The sequence below is a fragment of the Giraffa tippelskirchi genome, chromosome 3 (assembly GCF_054371585.1).
Source record: "Giraffa tippelskirchi isolate mGirTip1 chromosome 3, T2T-mGirTip1v1.2.pri, whole genome shotgun sequence".
NCBI classification, from domain to species: domain Eukaryota; kingdom Metazoa; phylum Chordata; class Mammalia; order Artiodactyla; family Giraffidae; genus Giraffa; species Giraffa tippelskirchi.
Window position 1 is genome coordinate 63734557 of NC_137277.1, and position 19283 is coordinate 63753839.

The window sequence follows — 19283 nt, forward strand, 5'->3', positions numbered from 1 at the left end:
GTGGGATGAATTGGGAGATGAGGATTGACATATATATACTACTATGTGTAAGACAGATAGCTAGTGGGAAACTGCCACATGGCACAGATGAATAGGATGGGGGTTGGGAGGGAAGGAGGCTCAAGAGGGAGGGGATATTTGGCCATCTGATACGAAAGAACTGGCTAATTTAAAAAGACTCTGATGCTGGGAAAGATTGAAGGTGGGAGGAGAAGGGGAAGACAGAGGATGAGATAGTTGGATGGCATCACGGACTCAATGGACATGAGTTTGAATAAACTCCGGGAGTTGGTGATGGACAGGGAAGCCTGGCGTGCTGTAGTCCATGGGGTCGCAAACAGTCAGAACAACTGAGCGATTGAACTGAACTGATACATATTTTATATATATATATAAATATATATATATACATATATATATATATATAGCTGATTTACTTCATTGTACAGCAGCAACTAATACATTGTAAAGCAATTATACTGCAATTAAGAAAAAATAAATAAAAACAGCTGTATCAGCCCTGTTCTGCTAACTCTTCTCTGCCACGAATCACAATATATTCACAGGTATTACACAAGGGGCTGAAGATGCTGAGGGCCAACACCATAGACGTATTTTCAGAATAGAGTATGAATCCCTCCATACCCGCCCCCACCACCTTACAGCTGTGCATTTGTTCCTGGCCTTTCAGATCACACACCTCCAAGTTACAAAATCGCCTCCACCTACCATCCTCAGAGCAGCATACACAGTGCAGGGAGCCAGTGGCAATGGCAATGACTTTCTTCCCCTGCAGCCCTTGGACTTGCCGAGGTCTTCTAACATGGTCATCAGATCCATGACCCAGCCTATGATAATCACCTTTGCCCCTGCATACAAGAACATGGAACTTATGAGTGCAATGCCATCTCGTTCACCCTGCTGCCCCACCCTTCTGGTGCAAACACCTACAGGAAGACAGACATTGCAGCCTGCCACAGAAGCTACATTTCAGTCTACAAAAAAAGCAGTTAATGCAACTCAAATGAACAATCATTGGTTTTGGTGGAATTAAATAAACAGGATCTTGCATACCAAGTGTAAACGGCACCAGATCTGGTAAGGGCAACCGAAAACTGGGATCCACATTCCACTTTAACCACTCCAAGGCCTGTAAGAGAGTCAATCTAGAAGGGAAAAGGTTCCATTAGACTGACTGAATCAAGGATTTTGCTGATGGCTGCACCTATATACTGAACTAAATCTAATAAAGAACTCTGAAAACCCTTACTCCTATGCCAAACATTTATTACAACTTAAAATTCTGCTCCATGTAACCACATGTTCTCAAAAGGAGCAGGAATCCCTGGCTCTGAGGGTACACAGGCCACAGGCAGCCAGAAGCCCATGAGACCTGCTGCGTAAATGAACACATTGCTTGTCCCCAGAATTCACTCTCCCGACTCAATTTCTCTTTATGGCAGTCCCATTCTCCAGCAAGCCCTGCACTTCACATCTGCCCTCCAGCCTTCCGAGATGTAGAAGCCCACAGGGGCTGAGGAGCAGGTAACAGGGAGGAATAGCCAAGACAAACAGGGTTCTGGCCTTCTGATACCAGCACTCCATCTGCCCAGGTTATTCCAATTAAACACAATGCTGATCATGCCAGTATTAGAATCCAGTCCCAGCCCTGCCTGCTCAAGGGTCCAGAACCTTCACAGCCAGGACCCAGAGGTCTTGTTGGGATTCATTTACCTAGCTATCATCTTTCCTCAACTATCAAACTATGCTCCTATTACTTGTGACTGTTTACAGACTCAAGTTCTCATACTTAATTATAAATTTAAATTAGTAATAACTTAATTCTCTTAGTTTTCTCCTCACCCTACCCTCACCACAATGATATCAGTAATATCATCCAGTGCCCCTCTCCGCAAGTATTTGACATTTCAATTCTGGTTAAGTGCAAAGCCTTTGTCTAAAGCTTTCTCAGCATAAAAAAGTCAACAATTTTTTCATAAATGTGGAAACCATAAGCAACCTGTCATGTGGTTAAAGTTCCGTATAACTGTAAGGGAAAAGAGAAAGTGGTGATAAGGACAAGGAGGCAGCCTTGAGTTCCAGATTTTCCAGTAGCACCTGCCACGGAGGCCCTGAGCAGCCACAGCTTCACGACACAGAGGTGCATGTGCTGTCTCCTTCATCATGCCCTGCCTCTCGCCAGAGCCTGCCAATGCCACACCTCATGATAAGGAAGCGTGTGGTGTCCACACTGCCCAACATGGAAGCACATCAGCTCCTGAAATGTGGCTACTGTTAAGTGAGGGAGTGAACTGTAATTTTACTCACTAGTTCTGATTTAAGCTAACATTTTAGTAGTTATGTATGGCCAGTGGCTATTGTACTGAGCAGCACAACTCTGAGAAGAACAGCTTGGCAGTCCCAGCTCAGGTTCCTATTCTGACTGGCCTTGAGTGGCTTCCCACCTCCTCCCAGGCTGCCCATGCACCGTGCTGGCCCTATTCCACATGGGCAGTCCCGGAACACCAACAAGAGAGGATGCCAAGCAGAGACAGCTTCTAGCTTTCTTGCACAGCACCTACACTCCCAAGTCCACAGCAAACCACCTCAGCTGCAGGCTGCTAGGCAGTCAGCAAGTGACCCAAGCACACCAATGAACGAAAAACCTCTGCCAACTACCTAGTCACAAAGGCAAAATACAGTTGTGATCACAAATGTTAATAAACTACCCAGAGCCATTCAGCTCAAGTGAAGCCTCTTCTCTTGGCTTCTCACAAGATGTCCATCTAACAGCTTCTGACTAAGCCAGATGCAGCCTTTCAGCAAGTACTAGTATACTGCACAGCTACAGACCTCAGTAAACTGAAAAGTGTGAATGAGTTGGTGTTTTTTCCTCAAAAAGGGCTACATACTAATTAAAACCACAGACTATGTGATTCCTCACTGATTACAGACACTTTCCAAGAGAGCACAAAACAGTACTTAAAATATCTTTATACCTCTGGGTCTTTCACTCACTTTTCACCCAATAACCCATTTTATTTTCTCCAAAGAAGTTAAAGATGAAGTTAATGCAGTATAGGACAGGACATGAGCCCAGTAGGGCCCTGGGCTCATGCACGTGGATGGTGCCCATGAGCAATCTGAGCTCCAGAGACCTCACACCCGAGGGCCCCAGAAATGTCAAGAGAAATACCTTCATGGGCACCTTGCAGCCATCACTGCCTCCTCTGCCCAGCTTGCCGTAGTCCCCATCCCCCCAGGACCAGACAGTGTCATCATCTGTGAGGCAGAGGGTCTGGGCGTCTCCGCTGCCACAGGCAACATCGACCACGTGGTGGCCCTGCAACGCCTCCACCTGCAGAAAAAAGGGACTTAGGGGTTATCTGACCACAGCAGGAAGGAGAATTTCCCCTAGAGAGGCTAAGTGCTGAGATCTGTTTTGGGGATGCCTGTTTTAATTCTTTCCAAAAAACAGGTGATCTTAATAATCCTATAAGACAAGATAGAAGATACTCCTCACATACTCCAACTACAGGCATCTCAGCTGCAAGAAGCAGGGCTCGGTGCCCAGTGCTCAGTTCTGCCGCCCTATGGCCTCACCCAAAAAAACTGGGCCTTCTAGGAGACAAAGTCTCTAGGTAGATGCCAAAGCAATATTTACTAGTGTAGATAAAAGGGTATTTCAAACACTATCCTGTTTAAATGACCTATGGAAAATATACTAAGATGGTTTTTATTCCCACCAAAAATAAAACTGTTAATTCTGAAACTAAAAAGAATCTGGAACAGGAAATAGTTTTTATTTTTAAAAAAGGATAATGACAATGGCAAGCTGTCCCTCCAGACCTCCCAAGCAAAGCTTCTCCTCACCAGCTTTGGCTTTAACTGGTCCTCACTGTCACTGTGCCCCAGACGGCCATACCGGCCTTTGCCCCAGGTGTAGAGGTCACCAGCTGCAGTGACACAAGCGCTGTGGGCTCCGCCGGCAGCAACATCGACCACCTCAATCCCTCTCAGAGACTCAATGACACGAGGACGGTCACACGGACTGCAAAAACACCACCAAATATAGCAGAAAGAGTTTAATTCTTGAATATTTTAAAATTATTTAATATTAGGCTTCTGGTTTGCTGTTCACATATTCAATGCACACCTCTCAATCTACATCAAGTCAATCATTAAAAAAAAAAAATCAATCTAGAGGAATCATTCAGGCCTGAACTCTAAATTACATAATACCCTATCTACCTTCTTTTACATAAGCTGCCAAATGCCAGAGAAGAGATGTACAGTCTAAATCAAGGGGCAGCACTTACAGATTGACTAAGTCTGGACTATAACCTGTTTTTGAAAGGCCAGTGAACTGAGAATGGGTTTTACATTTTTTAAGAGTTGTAAAACAAACAAACAAAACAAGAAGCATAAACAAAGATGGTATGTGACTGACAAAAATATTTATTAGTATTTGGCCTTTAGAGAAACAGGTTATCCACCCTTGAAATAAATCAACTTTTCATTTACAGACTCAAATAGTCTAGAACATGACAAGCACTAACAACAAACTTCTTTTTCTTGAGTTTTGAAAGCTCTTTTTAACGATTTCAGCTACAAGACCTCAGTCAAATATATGATGGCAAATGTTTCCCCAGTCTGTAGCATGTCCGTCTTAACACTGCCTTTATAAAAATTGTGAATTTCTTCAAAGAGAAGTTCACAATTTTTATGACGTCCAATTTATCCTATTTTCTTTATTGCATTGTGCTTTTGGAGTTCTAGCTAAAAATCTCTGTCTGACTTAAGGTCACAAAAGTTTTCCCTCATGTTTTCTTCTAGAAGTTTTTAGTTTTAGGTATATGAGTTAATCTTGGATATGATGCAAGATAATTCAAATTCAAAGATCGAGGTATTCCCTTAGGCAAAGCTGAAGATTTCAGGCGGTGGTATTTGTAATTTAGGCTATAGTCCTTATTTTTGGATGGATTACTGGACATGTTGCACAGTCCATGCTTTAAACCAGATCTGAACAGAAGAATGGCTAGTTGGCCTAGGTAGAAGTACGTGAAGTATTTGGTTTAATTTTGGATATTAATGGTACAAGATAAGAATTTAAGTTCACTGTTTACCATACAGTTATTGAATTGTTCAAAACCATTCACTGAAAAGACTATCTTTTCTCCAAAAACTTGTCTTTGCACTTCTGTAAATTATTCAATGCAAATTGTGAGGGACAAATCAAATTTCATTCTTCCATACTTATTGTGTCAGTATTTGCAAGTGCATTTTTGGACTCCCCATCCTGTTCTGCTTTACTGACATACTTCTCTCTCTTTACAGTACCTCACTGTCTTGATTACTGTATCTTTATAATGAGACTTGAAGTTAGGTAGTATCAGCTCTCCAACTTTGCTCATTTTCAAAGTTTGTTTTTACCATTATAAGTACTTTGCATTTCCACATGAATTTTATAATCAGCTTGTCAATTTCTACAGAAATTTTGAATGGGAAGGGGTTGAACCGATAGGTTAATTTGGGAAAAACAACAAATTAACAATATTGAGTCTTTCAATCCATGAACACAGTATACTCCTCCATAATTTTAGGTCTTTTACAATTTCTCAGTAACATTTTTATAGGTTTTTTTGTTGTCTATAAGTTATCCATATCTTTGGGTCAAATGTATTCCTTACTATTTCAATTTTAGGGGAAGGGTACCATAAATAGTATTTTAAAATTTCGATTTCTGATTGCATATGTAATATGTATAAAGACACACAGTTGACTTTTTTGATGCAGGAATGTTTCCTTTGTCTACAACTGACTTTTATTTACTGATCTTCTATCCTGCAACTTTGCTAATCTTACTTAATAATTCCATTAGCTTTTCTGTAGATACCTTCAGATTTTCTACATAAATAATCATATTATGTGTAAATGGACAGTTTTAATTCTGAATATTCACTGGAAGAACTGATGCTGAAGCTGAATCTCCAATACTTTGGCCACCTGATGAAAACAGCTGACTCATTAGAAAAGACCCTGATGCTGAGAAAGATGGAAGGCAGGAGGAAAAGGGGATGACAGAGGACGAGATGGTTGGATGGCATCACCAACTCAATGGACATGAGTTCAAGCAAGCTCCAGGAGATAGTAAAGGACAGGGGAGTCAGGTGTGCTGCAATCCATGGGGTCACAAAAAGTTGGACTCAGAGACTGAACAACAACAAATTCTCTTTCCAATTTGAATGCCTTTTATCTCTTTGCATTGTTGTACTGCACTTGCTAAACCTGCTAAACAATGCCGAATACAACTGTTGACTTCAGCGGATGTCCCTGTCTTGTTCCTGGAGATAGGAAAAGTGCTAGGTCTGTCACTATCAGGTACCATGTTAGTCCTACGTTTAACAGAGATGCCCTTTATCAAGTTTAAGAAGTTTTCTTTCCTTCCTATATTGCTGAAAGTTTTTTTTTTTAATCAGAAACAAAGGTTAATCTGTCAAATGCTTTTCTGCCTTTCATCCACTGAGATAATCAACATAATTTTTTTTATACTGATCAATTTTTTAATGTTAAAACAATTATTCAATTTCTGGCATAAACCTCACTTGGCCATACTGCTTTATCCTTTTACATACTGTTAAGACTCAATTTTCTAAACTATTAAGAATTTTTACATCTACGTCAATGAAGGATATTGGTCTGTATTTTCCTAATAATATCTGAGTCTGATTTTGATATAAGAATAGAACTGTCCCCACAAAATACTAAATTGGGGAGAATTCCCTTCTTCACTTTTCTGAAATAGTTTGTGAAGAACTGGTATTATCTATTACTTACATGTGTGGTAGAAATCACTAGTCACCTATATGGTCCTGAAGACTTATTTGTGGAAAATTCAATTTTTTAAACAGACACAGGGCCATTCAAGTCATCTTTCCTGAGTGAGCATTAAAGAATGTGTGTCCTTTGAGAAACATGTCCATTTCATCTAAAAAGTTAAATCCGTTTGCGTGAAGTTATTCAACTTACTTCATCTTTCAGTAGCTACACATCTTTAGTGATGAAAACTCCCTCATTCCTGATATTCCTATACATTCACTGTGTGTGTGTGTGTGTGTGTGTGTAGACAGATCAGTCTAAATGGAGGTTTTCATTGATCACACTTTCTCAAAGAACCAACTTATGTTTTCTTTCATTTTCTTCCATTTTCTGTTTTCTATTTCATGGATTCTTGCTCTGATCTTTCTTTCTTATTTCCTTCCTTCTGCTCACTTTGTCTTTCTTATTCTAGTTTCTTAAAGTAGAAGCTGAGGTCATTATTAGGGACCACTTTTCTTTTATAAAAAGGCATTTTATGCTATAAGTTTCCTTCTAAGTACTGCTTTTTCTGGATCCTACATATTTTTACATGCTGTTTTCACTTTCACTAAGTTCAAAATTATTTCTAATTCAGCTCTGATTCTTTCTTTGACCCACCAGTTATTTTAACATGTTTGACTTACTTTCCAAATAAATGGAGGATTTCCTATACATTATTGATTCACTCGATTTCTAATTAATTCCATTGTGGTCAGAGAAAATCTTTTATATAACTTGAATCTTTTTGATTTATGAGATTTGTTTTATGGACCAAATTATGGTCTATATTAGCAGCTGTTCCATGTGTACTTGAAAAGAATGTCTTGTTAAGTAGTATTCTGTTGTGATCAAGTTGGTCGATAAAACTGCAAGTCTCCCGACAGATTTCTATCCACCAACTCTAGCAGTTATTGAGTTGTTGTTCAATCGCTAAGTCATGGCCAACTCTTTGTAACCCCATGGACTGCAGCACTCCAGGCTTTCCTGCCCTTCACTGTCTCCAGGAGTTTGCTCAAACTCATGTCCATTGAGTTGGTGATGCCATCCAACCATCTCATCCTCTGTCGCCCCTTCTCCTCCTGCCCTTAAATCTTTCCCAGCATCAAAGTCTTTTCCAATGATCCAGCTCTTCGAATCAGGTAGCCAAAGTACTGGAGCTTTAGTTATTGAGCCTCAGTTATTGAGGGAGCAATACTAAAATCTTCAATAGTAGATATGTTTCTCGTGTATCTGAAAGATTATTAGCTGTGTAAACATTTAGGAATATGAATTGACCACATCATTACATAAAATGACCCTTTTTATCCCTGTTTATATTCTCTAATGTGAACTCTAGTTTGTGTAACATTAATACAGGTATTTCAGTTTTCTTTTGCATATTTTCCCACCCTTTTACTTTTAATCTATTTATGTTTCTGAATAGATCTATGTGTTAAATACAAAATTTGTTCAATGTAGCGTATTATTTGATAATGCTTTTATATCCATTCTGACAATTTTACTTTTAACTGTGTTGTTTAGATCATTTAACATTTGAGGTGATTGTTAATATATTTTGGGTTAGAGCTACATCTTACTATTTGCTTACCATTTGTCTCATCTGTTTACCCCATTTTTTCTCTTTTTTGGTTTCTTTTAAGTAAATTTTATGATTCATTTTAACTCCTTTGTTGGCTTATCAGATGAAACTTTTCATTGCATTACTTTTGTGGTTGCGTTGGGGGCGTGGCAAAATGCATCTCTAATCACTACAGCTGAGTCTCGGGCCATGGACTACATCAGGCATAGTATAAGAACTTTGCAACAGTATATGTCCACTTCCACTCCACCCCCAGCCTCTGTGCTACTGCTGTCATATATTTTACTCCTATATTTTAGGCATCCTCAATTCATTTTTATCATACTCTGGAAATATTCAATTATATCTTAAAGACATATATATAATAAGGGAAAACATCACCATATTAATCCATGAGTAATTTCCTCATTCATTTTATAGACCTCTGATTCTATCTGGTATGATTTTCCTCTGATTTGAAGCAATTTCTTTAAATTTTTAGCTGTACAGAACCAGAGGTGTTGAATTATTTTAGCTTTTGTATGGCTGCATAAGTCTATTTCAACTTCGTTCTTGAAAAAACAATTTCTCTGAGTAAAAACACCTAGGCTGAAAGTTATTTTTACTTTCAGTATCTCCACTGTATTCTAGCTTGCAATACTGCTCATGAGAAATTCACCATCACCCTTCATCTGTTATTCTGTATGTAATTGGTATTTTTCCTTCTGGCTGCTTTATATTTTTTTTCTCCTGATCAATGATCTTGAGCAATTTGATTATGATGTGCTCTGGTGTAGTCTCCTTCATGTTTCTCTTGCTTAGGGTTCTGTGAGCTTCTTATATCTGTGGGTTTGTCATTTTCATCAAATTTGAAATTTTTTCAGCCATTACATCTACAAAATCTCCATCCTCCTCACCTCTCATTATGCATATATTGGGCCATTGGAGGTTGCCCACAGCTCACGGTCTTTTATGTATTCTTTTCTTCTGTTTCATTTGCATAGTTTCTACTGTTATGTATTCAAGTGCATGGTCCTTTTCTTCTGTAATGTTTAATCTGCCATTAACTCTATGAACTGTATTTTAAGTCCTAGACACTGTCTCTTATGTATTTTGGATGTTAACCCTGATCAGTGACATGATTTGCAGATATTCTCTCTCATTCCACAGGACGCCTCCTCACTGTGCTGCTCCTTCTGCTCTGCAGTAGATTTTCAGCATGATGAGTTCCATTTGTCTTTGTTGCTTTTGCTTTTAGTGTCATATCAAAAAATCAATGCCAAGGCTAATGTCAAAGAGCCTTTTCCCTAGTTTTCTTCTAGGAGTTTCATTGTTTCAGGTCCTATAGTCAAGTTTTTAATCCATTTTGAGCAAATCTTTGTGAGTGGTGTAAGACAGGAGTTCAATTTCATTCTTTTGCATTTGAACATGAAATTTTACCAACACTGCTGAAGAGACATGTGCCTGATAATTTCTGACCAAATGAACAAACAACATTGTAAATACTATATGCTGTTTGTATCCATAAAATATTCTTGAGCTTTGACCTCTACAACATAGTTAAGTTACTTGTAAACAGTTTAATCCTTTCATGTCTTGCTCTTTTTAGTTCTGTTAGTGGGATCAGAACAATAGTTTAGTTAGTCTATGGTTCAATTTCTTCTACAATTTTGTGCCCCATCATTCTTAGTCCTCTACTTAGTGCCCTATGAATTATGAGGTTTTGGGAGCAGGCACTATCTACTGAGCTCTGTGAGCTCTGAAATCTTTTTAGGTGATCTATTCCTTGGCCTCTCAGATCTTCTCTTCACAAATGAGTGTCAGTGTTCACCTCTAGAGATCACTGAACATACTTTATTGCCTGTTATTCAATGCCTTGAGGGCTGCTGTTTCATGTATCTTGTCTGGTGCTTTAGTTATTTCAGATGCAAAGGTCCTGTGACTCCAATTTGGCCTTTAGTTCCCATTACTTTTTAAAAATTACTGAGTTTGGTTGTTTTGTGTAAAAAACTGTGTCATTTGTGTGTTCCTTTCCCCTCACTGCCATTTGCTCTGTATTTATAGGTTTAGCATCTGCATGTTAACAAAATGCCAGCTAGGATTAATGGAGAACTAGTAGGACCAGGATAAGCAGCCTCAGGGGAAAGGACAGATGAAGCTCACCATACTTGGTAATCAGAAATCAAAATTCAGATTTGATGTTCCCCAAAAGAGAGATCATGTAGGTGAGCCTAAATAATGTCACATGAATTATTTCTGATAAATAAGTCATTAAGTTTGAGTAGTTACTGCAGATGTTGTCCTGAAAAACAAACTGCCAATATACTATACAAGCATTAACACAAACAAAATCAAGAAAAGGAAAACATAACACTGAAAATAATGTTTTCACACAATACCTTCTGTTGCCATGCCCCAACTTCCCATCTTCTGCTTCACCCCAAGAGTAAACTTCTCCTTCTGAAGAGAGGGCAAGACAGTGTTTTCCTCCTGAGTTCACAGCTACTTTCTTAATGAACACATGCTGAATAGATTCAAGTAATGTGGGGGTGGACACTGATTCTGTCCCTCCAACTCCTAGTCTGCCGCCCGCACCATACCCAGTGGCATACAGCTACAAGATAAAATAATACAGACATCATATTTTTATCTAAGGATCCCATATTTCAATAATTAATAAATAAAATCAATGCTCTAGGTATTTTTACCAAAGAAAAATGAAATTAAAATTAAGACTTTATTTTTGCTTTATCAGAACTCTAAAAATTAAAGAAAAAGTTACAATTAATAGAAACCCCAAATTCAGAAAATGTTATTTTGAAAACAAGTCTTTTCCCTGGAAATACTTCTATTTTTGTCTAGAATAGCAATTACAATTAATACCAAGAAAAGCAAAAAAAAAATTAATTATCTACTATATGCAACTGTGGAGAAGGAAATGGCAACCCACTCCAGTATTTTTGCCTGGAGAATCCCATGGACAGAGGAGCCTAGCAGGCCATGGTCCATAGAGTCAGACACGACTGAAGCGACTAAGCACGCATGCACGCACTATATGCAAATCCCAAATAACACCTACAGAAATACCCATAGGAAAAGTATACATATATTTAATATTTCAGCAAAGCAGTATATAAATCACATAGTAGAATATACTATTTTTCTTTCATTCTAGGTGGGTAATTCATTTAGGATATAAAACATCTTTATCATAAAAAAAAAAAAATCAAGACTGCCATTTCCAAATGCATGTCAAACACCCCTCCTGTAACAATTTAAAGGCTGTTTCACATTGTTTCAACTGGTCTGCTGCACTGACACAATAGGAACGAAACTTGAAGCCCCAAAACAAGAAGTAAAACCAAGAATTCGGACAGATAAAGGAGCCCAAAGTCACTTTCCCCTGGGAATGTTTTGAGGATCTCAAGTGCACAGGGTGTGGGGGATTAGGAGTCAAGCCCAAAGGAAGACTTTGTAAAAAGAAGAGGCTGAGAAGGGCTTCCTCTCACTCAGACTGAATGAGAACTAAGAAGAAAACAAAGAAAGCTGTCTTTCTCAACCTTAGGAATGATTGAAAGGGTGGAAAATCTCTCCTGAGAATTCATAATCACAAAAGCTGGTCACTGAGTTGGGGTTTTCAGTCTGAAATAATGCTACCTGTGGTCTAAATTCTGTAGGTAGAGAATTTAATTTACAATGGCTTAGACTTGTAGTACCCCAGGGTCATAAACGCTCTTTTGATTAGTGACTTCAGACCAGACCTCTAACACCACAAACTTCTTAACTAGTAGAGGCAGGAGGCAACACTACGTGAAAAAGCAGAAAAATGTGCTGGCTTCTCTTTTTCTCTTCAGTTAGATACTGCCTGATCCCTCAGTCTCTGCCTGGAACCTTTCATGGAGCTATTTCCAGGCAGTTTTCTATGCTTCAAAAAGCTGTCCCATCCTTTCAGAGTCCTACTTCTTGCAGATATTTAACTAAGATGTTAATAGATTCTAATAGTTTAGAATATCATTTTTTTAAAGGTATCCATTAATTACATTGGAGAAGGAAATGGCAACCCACTCCAGTATTCTAGCCTGGAGAATCCCATGGACAGAGGAGCCTGGTGGGCTACAGTCCACGGGGTCGCAAAGAGTCGGACACGACTGAGCGACTTCACTTTCACATTAATTACATAACAAATCTAAATAAAAACAACAACAACAAAAAAACGAGGCCTCATCTCAAAGAATTTCTACATAAAATTTTCCAACGAAAATAGCTCATAGTTTTAAAAATTCCCATTATCTAAGAGTCAAAAGAAACAAAGTCCAATATTATGTTTAAAGAAATAAAAGCTTGAAAGTATCCCCAAGAAATGAGAGACTAAGATAACACAAACCAAAATTTTCAGAAATTAAAAAAAGAGAGTTGAAATTAAAAGCCCTGATGCATAAAAGAGATTATTAGCAGGTGAAGAAATATTAGACAACTAGCATGTGGCTCTGAGGAAATTATCCAGCATATGGCAAAGAAACACAAAAAGAAGAGGAAACAAAAAAGAAGAGAGAATTTGAGATAGACTTCCTCACTTGAACATCATCATTCAGAACTCGGAGTTCTAAGTACACATCATAGAGAAAACATGGGAGAGGCAATATTTGAAAAAATAATGTCTGAGAATTTACCAGAATGTTAAAAGACCAGCTCCTAGAACCAGGAAGCCCACCTCTCATCCCTTACCACCTGGTAAAAAAACAATAAAAAAGGACAGGAAAAATAAAAAGAAATTGACATCTAAATATATCATAGTGAAAGTATAAGTCACTAAAGAAAGATTTTAGAAGCAGCTATTATACAAAGAAAGGATTTATAACCTTCATTTGGGTAAAAATTAATCTGACTGCTGACATCCCAGGTCATGATCAACGACACTCATGATCAACAAGGGCCAAAAACCAGAAGAATAAAACTTTTAATAGACTGACTAAAAATAATGGTCAACTGAAAATTTTATAGTCTAGGACATGGCTTGGCAAATTACTACCCACAGGCCAAATCAGGTCCACCACCTGTTTTTTTTTAAAAAAGAAAAGTTTTTTTAGAGCACAGGCACACTCACTCATTTTCATATTCACCACAAGCTGCTTTCATAATTGCAACAGAGAACAGACTATGATTCCCATAGCCAAAAAATATTATGGCACCTTTCACAGAAACGGTATGCAACCCTTACCTAGAAAAAGGACAAAATTAAGATATTTCAAAACAAACAACAAAACAATCAGGAGATTAACCAACAACAGACCCTCACTAAAAGAAACTGAAAATATATGTTTAAAGTATCAATAGAAGGACTGACCACCTGACCTGCCTCTTGAGAAATCTGTATGCAGGTCAGGAAGCAACAGTCAGAACTGGACATGGAACAACAGACTGGTTCCAAATAGGGAAAGGCTGTATACTGTCACACTGCTTATTTAACTTATATGCAGAGTCCATCATGAGAAACGCAGGAAAGGAATAAGGATTGCCAGCAGAAATATCAATAACCTCAGATATGCAGATGACACCACCCTTATTACAGAAAGCGAAGAAGAACTAAAGAGCCTCTTGAAAGTGAAAGAGGAGAGTGAAAAAGTTGGCTTAAAGCTCAACATTCAGAAAACTAAGATCATGGCATCTGGTCCCATTACTTCATGGCAAATAGATGGGGAAATAGTGGAAACAGTGACAGATTTTATTTCTTGGGGCTCCAAAATCACTGTAAATGGTGATGCAGCCATTATGTTAAAAGACGCTTGCTCCTTGGAAGGAAAGTTATCACCAACCTAGACAGCATATTAAAAAGCAGAGACACTACTTTGTCAGCAAAGGTCAGTCTAGTCAAGGCTATGGTTTTTCTAGTAGTCATGTATGGATGTGAGAGTTGGACCAAAAAGAAAGCAGAGCACCAAAGAATTGATGCTTTTGAACTGTGGTGTTGGAGAAGACTCTTGAGAGTCCCTTGGACTGCAAGGAGATCCAACCAGTCCATCCTAAAGGAGATCAGTCCTGAGTATTCACTAGAAGGACTAACGCTGAAGCTGAAGCTCCAATACTTTGGCCACCTGATGTGAAGAACTGACTCATTTGACAAGACCCTGATGCTGGGAAAGATTGAAGGCAGTTAGAGAAGGGGATGACAGAGGATGAAATGGTTGGATGGCATCACCGACTCAATGGACATAAATTTGAGTAAACACCGGGAGTTGGTGTTGGACAGGGAGGCCTGGCGTGCTGCAGTCCATGGGGTTGCAAAGAGTCAGACACAACTGAGTGACTGAACTGAATTGAACTGAGAAGGAAAATTATCCCAGATAACCCAAGACATAAGAAATAACTGGTGAGAAAAGATGTGTATAACATTTGGGTAAATCCAGAAAATATATGGTCTATATAAAGAAACAATAATAATAATGCTTATCATTAGGGACACAGGTTAGGGCCAAAACACAGAATAACAAAGAATCAGCCTTTCTTATTTGGGAGGAGTACATAAATACTGATTAACTTTAGATTTTAAATATGTTAAAACAACTAAAATACAGAATTCTCCAGAAAACAGAAAAAGAGAGCTACACTTCAACCCTTGATACTTCTGGCTAGCATAACCTTGATACTTCTGGCAGGTAGCCTGTGATTTACTTCCCAGAGTCCCTGCTTGCAGGATTCCCGCCCCTATGTAAACCCTCCTTAGATGTGGGCTGGGCCTAGTGACGCTCTCCTAATGGACAGAATATAGCAACAGGGATGACATGTCACTTCTGAGTTAGCTTGCACAAGACTGTGACTTCTGTCTTGCTCTCAGGCTCTCCTGCTTTGACGAAGCCAGCTGACATGTTGTGAGATGGCAAAGAGCTGAAGGCAACCTCAGCCAATAGGTCATGGCAAGCTGAATCTTCCTCAGGCCAGTCCTGCAGCAACTGAAGCCTGATGAGAGATTCTAGGTTGGAGGACCAAGCTAAGCCACCCAGACAGACTGTGAAATAATAAATGTGTACTGTTTTATGTAAACTGTTTTAAGTTAAACAGATAATATGGTATCATAACCTGACATGGAATGGGAAAGACAAATATACTATGATGATCACACTCATGACCCAGGGTCTCCCCAAAATTCCAAACACAAACCTATATATATGTGTGTGTGTGTGTGTGTATAAATATTTATAAATATATAAATAAAACAGAACCTAACCAAGTAAGGTTTCTTCAATGATTGCAAGACTGTTTGATACAGGAAAAGCAATCAATCTAATTCACTATATTAATCTTTGGCCCCCTGATGCAAAGAGCTGACTCACTGGAAAAGACCCTGATGCTGGGGAAGATTGAGGGCAGGAGAAGGGGGTGACGGAGGATGAGACAGTTGGACAGCATCACCGACTCAATGGACATGAGTCTGAGCAAACTCCAGGAAATAGTGAAGCACAGAAATGCTGCAGTCCATGGAGTTGCAAAGAGTTGGCCATGACTTAGCAACTAAACAACGAGGAGAAAAACATCTGTATGATAGTGTTTTAAATGTAGAAAGATGTTTGACAAAAGTCAGTATCCATTCATTAACAGAAAAAAGATGTGAACTTCCTTAATTTGATAAAGGGCATCTATCAAAACCTCACAGTAAGTGTGTGAAGGATCCCATCATAGTGTTTCCTTTGCAGCCTAGATTAAGACAAAAAAAAGATCCACTGCCACCAACCCTGTTCAGTATTTTACTGCAATTACCACCCAGCCCAATTAGCTCCATTTCTCTGTAAAAGACAGGTAAACTGGAAAGGAACGAACAAAATTTATCTCAGAACCTGAATTTATAAAGATGATACAAAACAGTTTGAGATACTTATCAGGGGATATTTAACAGGAGGATTTCTATGTGCTGTTTCTCATGAATCCTCAAATTATCAGGGGATGATTAACAGGAGGATTCCTATGTGCTGTTTCTCATAAAACCTCTGTTCCTTATCAAGTGGAATGGCACACTGTTCCCAGGACAGAGGTCATGGAATGAGACAGGCTCGGGTCTCCTTCAGTAAACATTCTCCTTAGGCAAAACTAGTGAGTCTTGATCTTCTTTCTTGAGATATGGTTTATCTCCTGACCTTGTGACTATTATTATTTCCTTGTTCCCTTGGTAATGGTTGTTGTACGTTTGGTTTTCTGACCTTTATTACTGTCAAAAGAAATTTCTTGTAACACAGCATATATATACTCATAAAAAGATCATTAAAGCACCCTTCCTCCATCAGAGGCTTGTGTCCCTGTGCCTTTCTCTCTCTCTCTTTCCTTTTCTCTCTATTTATCTTTCTCTCTTTCATTTTCTTATCATCAACTCCGGACCACCAGACCCCGGTCCATTAAAGGACCTCAACAGATACTAAGTTCAGTTCACTTCAGTTGCTCAGTTGTGTCCGACTCTTTGTGACCCCACGAACCGCAGCACACCAGGCCTCCCTGTCCATCACCAACTCCCAGAGTTTACACAAACTTATGTCCATTGAGTCAGTGATGCCACGCAGCCATCTCATCCTCTGTCGTCCCCTTCTCCTCCTGCCCCCAATCCTTCCCAGCATTAGGGTCTTTTGCAATGAGTCAACTCTTCGCATGAAGTGGTCAAAGTATTGGAGTTTCAGCTTCAACACCAGTCCTTCCAATGAACACCCAGGACTGATCTCCTTTAGGACGGACTGGTTGGATCTCCTTGCAGTCCAAGGGACTCTCAAGGGTCTTCTCCAACACCACAGTTCAAAAGCATTAATTCTTCGGCGCTCAGCTTTCTTTATATAGTTCAACTTTCACATGCATACAAGACTACTGGAAAACCCATAGCCTTGACTAGACAGACCTTTGTTGGCAAACCAATGTCTCTGCTTTTAAATATGCTGTCTAGGTTGGTCATAACTTTTCTTCCAAGGAGTGCGTCTTTTAATTTCATGGCTGCAGTCACCATCTGCAGTGATTCTGGAACCCAAAAAATAAAGTCAGCCACTGTTTCCCCATCTATTTGCCATGAAGTGATGGGATCAGATGCCATGATCTTAGTTTTCTGAATGTTGAGCTTTAAGCCAACTTTTTCACTCTCCTCTTTCACTTTTGTCAAGAGGCTCTTTAGTTCTTCTTCACTTTCTGCCATAAGGGTGGTGTCATCTGCATATCTGAGGTTACTGATATTTCTCCCAGCAATCTTGATTCCAGTTTGGGCTTCATCCAGCCCAGAATTTCTCATGATGTACTCTGCATATAAGTTAAATAAGCAGGGTGACAATATACAGCCTTGACGTACTCCTTTTCCTATTTGGAACCAGTCTGTTGTTCCACGTTCAGTTCTAACTGTTGCTTCCTGACCTGCATACACGTTTCTCAAGAGGCAGGTCAGGTGGTCTGGTATTCCCATCTCTTTCAGAATTTTCCACAGTTTATTGTGATCCACACAATCAAAGGCTTTGGCATAAATAAAGCAGAAATAGATGTTTTTCTGGAACTCTCTTGCTTTTTCGATGATCCAGCAGATGTTGGCAATTTGATCTCTGGTTCCTCTGCCTTTTCTAAAATCAGCTTGAACGTCTGGAAGTTCACAGCTCACGTATTGTGGAAGCCTGGCTTGGAGAATTTTGAGCATTACTTTACTAGAGTGTGAGATGAGTGCAATTGTGTGGTAGTTTGAGCATTCTTTGTCATTGCCTTTCTTTGGGATTGAAATGAAAACTGACCTTTTCCAGTCCTGTGGCCACTGATAAGATACTAAGAAAGAAAAGAATATAATAAGGTCACTAGACATATGGGCTTCCCTTGCAGCTCAGCTGGTAAAGAATCTGCCTGCAATGCAGGAGACCTAGGTTCGATGCCTGGGTTGGGAAGATCCCCTGGAGGAGGGAACAGCTACTCACTCCAGTATTCTGGCCTGGAGAATTCCATGGACTGTATGGGGTCACAAAGAGTTGGACACGACTGAGTAACTTTCACTTTCACTAGACATACAGTCAATATATAAGTATCAACTATTTCCACATATCAGTAGCAATTTTTTAAAGGACAGCATTATGGGAGAACTTCCAAGACGGTGATGGAATAAGATGGGGAAATCACCTTCCTCTCCACAAATTACATCAAAAATACATCTACATATGGAACAACTCCTAAAGAACACCTTCTGAATGCTGGCAGAAGACCCAAACTTTCAAAAAGGCAAGCCAATCTCCTTAGAATGAGGTAGGTCAAAAGATAAAGGTTAAAAAAAAAAGAGACAAAGGATTTCAGGACAGGGACCTGAGCCCAGGGGAGAGAGCTGTAAAGGAGGGAAAGTTTCCACACACTCGGAAACCCCTCATGGAAGGGGAAGTTGGGGAGCTTCAGAACCTCAGAAGGGAGCACGATGGTGGGTGCTCAGAAGGAAAAATGGAGAGAATTCACCACAGAGACAGCTGCCGAACCTTACTTCCCAGGTGAGAAGCTGCTCACACTGCTGGCCTGGAACAAATGGGAGCTGAGTGCTGAGGCTCAACCTTTGAATCTCAGGGAGAGGTCCTGATTTGGCCAACTGTGAGAATACTCTGAGGAGGTTAGTAGGACACAGCTGAGGGAGTGGAAAAAACTGGGCATCCCAGAGAGACAAAATATCGTTGTCACTGGAACACTCCAACTCCTAACTCCATGCATTTGCAGACAGCGGTGTGTGCCCAGGTGGTGGCTGCCAAAACCAGCAAAACTGGTAGGAGAGCCAGAGGCAGAATGTGACACAACTGCAGTTTATGTAAACATAAGTAACTAGACACTGCCAAAGCCAGGGCAAGTGCCTGAGGCAGCAGACAAAAAGCCGCCACTGCAGTCCCGACCCCAGTGGTGG

General features: G+C 39.6%; 1 protein-coding gene across 2 annotated transcripts in view; it reads right to left on the reverse strand.

Annotated features, from left to right (window-relative positions):
* HERC2 (HECT and RLD domain containing E3 ubiquitin protein ligase 2) overlaps positions 1 to 19283 on the reverse strand; it is a 249136-nt gene that overhangs the window by 18963 nt on the left and 210890 nt on the right. For both annotated transcript variants that reach the window (XM_081583082.1, XM_081583083.1), the window contains 5 exons: positions 10816 to 11030; positions 3874 to 4051; positions 3197 to 3358; positions 1075 to 1166; positions 730 to 869 (listed from right to left, as the gene is read on the reverse strand). In XM_081583082.1, the coding sequence (XP_081439208.1) occupies positions 730 to 869; positions 1075 to 1166; positions 3197 to 3358; positions 3874 to 4051; positions 10816 to 11030 (787 nt within the window). The remainder of the gene's footprint in view (positions 1 to 729; positions 870 to 1074; positions 1167 to 3196; positions 3359 to 3873; positions 4052 to 10815; positions 11031 to 19283) is intronic.